The sequence below is a fragment of the Gossypium arboreum genome, chromosome 4 (assembly GCF_025698485.1).
Source record: "Gossypium arboreum isolate Shixiya-1 chromosome 4, ASM2569848v2, whole genome shotgun sequence".
Classification (NCBI taxonomy): Eukaryota; Viridiplantae; Streptophyta; class Magnoliopsida; order Malvales; family Malvaceae; genus Gossypium; species Gossypium arboreum.
In genome coordinates this window covers 1,923,431-1,930,879 of record NC_069073.1, presented here as the reverse complement: position 1 = coordinate 1,930,879, position 7,449 = coordinate 1,923,431, and the positions used below count along the sequence as shown (strand labels likewise).

At 30.8% G+C, this 7,449-nt stretch overlaps 1 protein-coding gene across 1 annotated transcript; it reads left to right on the top strand.

The window, feature by feature from the left end:
* Positions 1–5,035: 5,035 nt before the first annotated feature.
* On the top strand, positions 5,036–7,181 carry LOC108458485 (adenine/guanine permease AZG1-like). Its single transcript, XM_017757906.2, has one exon. It carries the CDS (start codon positions 5,346–5,348, stop codon positions 7,059–7,061), a length of 1,716 nt encoding a protein of 571 aa, XP_017613395.1. The 5' UTR covers positions 5,036–5,345; the 3' UTR covers positions 7,062–7,181.
* Positions 7,182–7,449: the final 268 nt, after the last annotated feature.

Genomic DNA, 7,449 nt, shown 5'->3' with positions numbered 1-7,449 from the left:
CCCACAAAAAAAATATCATTTTAGTTGATGGATTTAATAGCTACTGTTAGAGTTAGGATTGAAATATCAAAATTCAAAAAGTATAAAGACTAAAAATAATCAAATTAGAGAATAGAGACTGAACTCATAAGTTCCACATAGTACGAGAGTTATAGCAAAAGCTAACTTAATAGATTTGACTGCTACTGTTTGAGTTAGGACTAAAATTTTAAAATTTGAAAAGTATAAAAACTAAAACTATAAAAAAACTAAATTCGCAACTTATGTATAGTACAGAGACTAATATCAAATTTTGACCAATCATTTTATATTATAGTGCATGTTATAAAATACGGCTGAATCTTAACTCAATTGATATAGACATTGTTATCCGTGTAGAAAGATACAAGTTTAAGCACGCTCAAAGGTATTTATCCTCCTATTTAAGGGTATATAAATATTTAAAACTGTAAAATAACGAGAGTGTGAGACAAAAATAGTGGTACCCTTAAATACAGGGTTCATAACAGGAAGTGATGTGCTCTTTTAGGTGAGGTCTTTATTTTTCAATTAAACATCATGCTTTTGTGGAAGTAGTAGTAGATAAAAGCATTGAATACTTAAAAGGTACAATGTCCGCAAATGAGGGCATTGGTCTCGTGAAGTTGCCACCTTAAAATTAATTGTCTATTTATATTTATATCTATCTATATATATATATATCATATATTCACCTTACTTCATATATATAAATTTTTACATTTTGTTAGTTGGATGATGTAAAATTTTTCTTTAAAACCTGAAATTATAGTTATCAAAATAATTATTTTTTTACCGACAAGTATTAGGGGAAATGGTAAAGTACATTGAATTTTTAAAGAGAGATAGAGGTTCGAATTTAGGAGACGACATTATAGAGATTGATAACTCTAAAAATGAACTATAAAATGAACATATGAAATACCAAAAAAATCATTTTATGCCAATCACGTCAGTAGCTCAATGATAAATTTGTGTGGATTTTAAGTTAATTAACATGGGGTCTAGAACTCAATCATTGTCAAGCCCTTTAGACATGCCAAAGCCAATCGAAGCCATCCCAGATAATACAAATACTATTACAATTAATTCTAATGAAAAGAAGTGCAATTTAATATATATATATATTTAATATTTCGTTTACAGGGGCGTAGTTAGGGGTTGGCAAGGGTCCAACCCTCTCCTAAAATAAAAAAAAATCATTTAGGCAATTTATAAAAATTTAAATTAGGAAAGATAAAATTATACTTTGACCTCCTAAAATTGATAAAAATTTAACTTAATCCTTTAAAATTATAAAGATATAGATATTAAAATGGTGAAATTGTATTTTTACTATCATAAAAATATATAATTTAATTTTGACCCTAAAAATTTTTCACTTCACCCTTAAATAAAAATAATAATTATGCCAAAAAACCATAATATTTGATAATGAACATTATTTGAATTTGTTTTATTTAATTAAAATAAAAAGTCCATGTGCTGAAATAAAATATGAAAATGGATTAGTCTTTGTTGACAGTCCAAAACAGAGAAAACAGGTAGATTATCTAACTATGACAGCGTAGTTCTTCTGACTAATAGCCTTTTGGTGTCTGATATTTTAGATCCTAAAATTGTGGGAAAAATAATAATAATAAATTCACACCAATGGCCTTCCATTCTCAATTTAAATATTATGTAATTAGCATGTAATTGATGACTACATGATTTTGATTTTTTCTACAAATTTGAGCATATTATAATTAAAAGAAGGAAAATTATAATAGAGGTCACCTAATTACGTTTTTTGTCATCTAATTATAAAAATTACAATTTTATTTTTTTATTAGTTGGCTAACGTAAAAATAAAAATACCCAAAAACCCAAGATAATTGCGTGACCAATAAAAATAAACTTGAATAATTGACTGATTATTTTGTAACTTTTCATACTACTTGTTTAACTCTTTTTGAGAGTTTAAAACCTTCTAAAAAGGATTTTCTAATAAAAATGTTAAAATATTATGTAGACGGCTTGAATTTAATATTACGGGTCCTATATTATGAGAATGGTGAAGACACATGTGATTATATTAACAAAATGAAAGAAATTTTTAAAAATTTGACTATTATAAATATAACATACTCCCAAGTATACATATCTAAGCAACAGTAATGTAAAATCAAATTAGTACAGAACATGTAGAATAATAAATTAGACAAAACCCTTTGAAGCATACACATATATTGAAATTGAAAATTCATATATTGTGATTATGCATAACGAAATTCAAACTTAGATTCTCAAAGACATAATTATATACTTCATTAGGAATTGTTATTAAAATACTCTTTATAATAATTAAATTTTAAATTTTATTATACTTAAAATCCCTAATAAAATAAATGTTATTAGGGAGAGCAATTTTAGTTAAAATCAATTAATCAATTCAATTGGTTTAATCGATTTTGGTTTGAGTGAATTGGGCAATTTTCAATTATGGGTTCATTTTAATTGGATACAAATTTTAAATTTTAATTGAATAGAAAAAAGAATTTAATTTAATATTATTCAATAACTAGTGGTGTGAATTTTTAATCAAAATGTAGTAATACATGAACTGTTTAGAGGTGTGAAACTAGGATTGCCGCTTTATTAGTATTTATTATTATGTTTAGTCAAAGTAGAATACCATTGGCACCTACCAAGGGGATATGGAATGGTTTAACTATATGACTTTAATACTATATAAAATTCTAGGAAAAAGTCAACCTTTTTTTGTTATTATTATTAACAATATTTCCATTTGCAAGTTGCTATTGCAGCTAGCTGCTACCATTCCATGTTTTTAAATTTGTCAACACCAATTAATTCTTACCTTTTTTTCGTTATAGTGTTGATCATTACCGACCTGCTATCTGCTTATTTGATTGGGATTAATCCAATCTTTTTTATTTTAGTAGTGATTATCTGTATAGTTTATATCATATGAGTTCATAAGTAACAGGTTTGTATCATTAAGCAAACAAGAACATATTATATTTAGAAATCGTATCATATAAATAGAAAAATTAACCTCCTTAAAAAATAGGCTCATGACACTCAACGCCTAAACATATCGTAAAAATTAATTCAATAAATTCGTGGATATAAAATTTAATCGAGGTACTAATTTCATACTAAACAAAAGGAAAAAATAGTCTGACCAAAAACGAGCCTACTTTGGCTAGTTGCAATATTTATTATTTTCAATCTTTTTTTTATTTTTTTATTTTTAAAAGAAGAAAGATGTATAATAGTAACTTTAACCTTCAATACTTACACATTATTTTAATTTAATCTTAATTTTAAAACTTTAACCCTCAACATGTAATTTGAGGATTATTTTTAAAAGAATGAGAGAATATGAAAATTATTATATTGGATTTTTGGTGTTCCCATTTTGGTATTTTTTTATTAAATTTAGTTGAATTTTTTAACTTTTTAGGTGAAAGGGTCACAAAGAAAAGCAAAATTACAAAAAGGAAAAGAACAAGATCAAATTATACAATGTGTAAATGATGAGGGTTAATTTTTTAAAATCAAGACTAAATTGGCACAATATATTAATGTGAGAGTTAAAATTACTATTATGCCTAATTTAAAAATTACCATCTTTCGTTAGCCATTTAATAACTTGTGATTAAAAAAGATAAAATTGAATAGTTTGATGATATTTTTGTAACTTTTCATAATTACATAAAAAAAGAAGGCATAATGACTTATTTGGCCCTCCAACTTTACAAAAAAATCATTTTAGCCCTCCATTTAATTTTTTACATCTTTTAGCCCTGAAACTTGTGATGTTGCAAAATCACCCCAAAATAGATAAAAAAAAGTTAATGTTTGATAACTTTGTTGATGTGGCATACACGTGAATTGCCATGCAGATGCCACCTAAGTAATTAATTAATTTTTTTAAAATATAAAAATTCAAAAAATATATTTTAATATTTTAGATTTTAAAAATTAACTAATTGTTAACATGACATATACGTAGATTACCACGTGGAGAGTGAATGCTTTCTTTTTTGCCATTTTTTCATCTGTGAGTTGTTAATGAACCCACCTCATTCGTTGACTTTATGTGATCTAATCTTTCTATCAAGCATGCCTTTCATTATATTATAAAGTAGGGGCCCATGAATCTATTCTCTGTTTTTTTATTCAGGTGCTTAGCCCTTGAATCTAATTGAATCTAAAAAGAATACGAATATAGAAAATAAGAATCCACTTTGAATTGAATGAAATATATATATTATTGTTATATTGATATTGTTTTGTTTCCATATATCTCAATTGATCAAATTCAAGCAATTGCCCTCTTTTGATAACTGCTTGAAAGAACCGCTTCAAATAATAAAGATTGTTCTATTGATTTTGAGAAGAAGGAGCATACTGTCTATATCAAGATCACAATCAAATATGTCGAAAATTTTCACGGGTTATCTAAACTATATATAGTCTAGAGTCCAGCAATAATTGAAAAAAAATTAGGAAAAATATTATGCTAATAAAAATGAGTGACAAAAAAGACGAAAAAGTTATCATTACGTTTATCATTATGTTATAAGAAAGAAATCCACTTGTTTAGTTCTTTAGTTCTTAAGGAGCACAAAAGAAAGGATAAAAGGAGGGCCGATTGAGAAAAGAAAAGTAGAAAAATTTACAAGATATGATCTATCTGTATCTAACGTATCAACTCCAAATATTGCAAATAAAAAGCGAAAGTCTTTATTTCGATTTGATATATGAGATGAATCCAGTATTTCGATTTCTTGCTTATTTTGCCACATAAGCACATTGACAAATGTTGATTTTTTTTTATCTATTTTAGTGTAATTTGACAAATAATTTAAATTCAAGAATTAAAAAAGGCAAAAAACCAAATGGAAGGGTAAAATGATTTTTTTATAAAGTTGAGGAATTAAAAAAGTAATTATGCAAAAGAAAGAAATTACTAGTAGTTGTGTCAGAAGTAAATACTAAAGGAGTTTATCCACAATTTTCTCAAAAATCAAAAGAATCGATCATCTCCTTATTTCGGCTTCAAATTCTCCGAATACTTTCTCTTAATAAAAAATCCTTCTTCTCACTTTCTCTTCTCTGATTTCAACTAATCATATTTTGCCATAAAATTTTCCCAGAAAAAATATAAAACCCAAACTTTTTCATTTCTTCTTCTTTGGGTATTTGTTCATTTGTTTTATATATATATATATATATAAATATATAATACCATACCCTTTTCTTCTTACCTACTTAACAAAGTTTCTTTGTTTTGATTTTCCAATTCCACGGCCATGGAACCTCACTCACCCAAAAAGTTCCTAACTCGACTCAACTCAGCCGTGGCCAACAGTCGAATCGGGAAGCGTTTCAAACTCACTGAACGGAACTCGACTTTCACAACCGAGTTACGTGCCGGCACAGCCACGTTTCTCACCATGGCTTACATCTTAGCCGTCAATGCTTCCATCCTCGCCGACTCAGGCGGTCCTTGCAGCGTCTCAGATTGCGTTCCTTTGTGCTCTGACCCTTCTGTTCCATTGTCCAACTGTACCGGGTCAACCCAAAGAGTCATCCAGCCCGATGTCTCATGCAAATTCGACCCGGTTAACCCGGGATACGCTTCATGTTTGGAGAAAGTACGTAAAGATCTCATAGTAGCCACTGTCGCTTCGTCTCTTATTGGCTGCGTAATCATGGGTGCTTTCGCGAATTTGCCCCTAGCTTTGGCTCCCGGTATGGGTACAAATGCTTATTTTGCCTATACCGTTGTCGGGTTTCACGGGTCGGGTAGTATCTCTTATAAGAATGCTTTAGCCGCCGTCTTCATTGAAGGGTTAATCTTTTTGTTCATTTCAGCTATTGGATTCCGGGCAAAGTTAGCTAAGTTGGTTCCCAAACCCGTCCGGATCAGCTCGTCAGCCGGCATCGGGCTTTTTCTCGCGTTTATCGGGTTACAAAATAACCAAGGAATCGGATTAATCGGGTATAATCCATCAACCCTTGTGACCCTCGCCGGATGCCCGAGTTCGTCCCGGATTTCAGTTGCCCCGGTTTTAGAACTGGCTAACTCAAGCGTCAGTCTAATGCCCGGAGGTACTGTTTCCGGCGATATATTTTGCCTACGTAACAGAATGGAGAGTCCCACACTATGGCTTGGAATCGTCGGCTTTGTCATTATAGCTTATTGCTTGGTGAAAAATATTAAGGGTGCTATGATTTACGGTATAGTATTTGTAACGGCGGTTTCATGGTTCCGTGGCACTGAAGTGACGGCTTTTCCGAACACCGACGCCGGTAATTCCGCCCATGAGTATTTCAAGAAAGTTGTTGATATCCATTTAATTCAAAGTACAGCTGGGGCGTTGAGTTTTGATACTATTGGTAAAGGCTACTTTTGGGAGGCTTTGATCACGTTCTTATATGTTGACATACTGGATACAACTGGTACGTTATATTCCATGGCCAGATTTGCCGGTTTCACCGATGAAAACGGGGATTTCGAGGGTCAATATTTCGCTTTCATGTCCGATGCCATGTCAATCGTCGTGGGATCGTTGCTCGGGACATCACCGGTAACAGCTTTCATCGAATCATCAACAGGGATACGAGAAGGTGGACGAACAGGACTCACAGCTTTAACAGTGGCGGGATATTTTCTGCTAGCTTTCTTCTTCACACCGCTTTTGGCGTCGATACCAGCATGGGCGGTGGGGCCGCCGCTAATACTGGTGGGAGTGTTGATGATGAGAGCAGTGGTGGAAATTGAGTGGGATGATATGAGGCAGGCAATCCCTGCTTTTGTGACATTGATATTGATGCCTTTAAGCTATTCGATAGCATATGGGCTAATTGGTGGGATTGGGACTTACATTGTCTTACACATTGGGGACTGGGCAAGGGATGTGCTGGTAAAGTATGGCGTCGTAAAAAGAAGAGAGATTGCGGCCAATGGGGCACATATTCAGCAACATGCAAGTGTAAAAGCAGTTGAAGTCGATCCTGTTTAGGTCTTAGCACCCTTCTCGTATCTTTAATTTTGTTTTTACACCTTTACTTTTGTTTTTCTCTCTTTTGGACTAATATCTTTCTAGTCCTTGTACAAATACATATGTATTTATTTAGGATAACATATCCATTCACATACACATGTTAGATACTACTAGTCAATATATTTTGCATGAATTTTGATTGTATACATGCATTTAACATATTCCAAGTCTTTTTTGGTCAAACATCACAAATTATATACAATTTTAAATACAAAATTATTTTTCTTATTTGACATTTTATATCAACTATTCAAACATGTTGTTTTATTTTATTTTTATGTTAAATGCATCTTATTTTATTCCCATGTTGTGTCAACAAAATTGTCAATATATAATACTACCATGT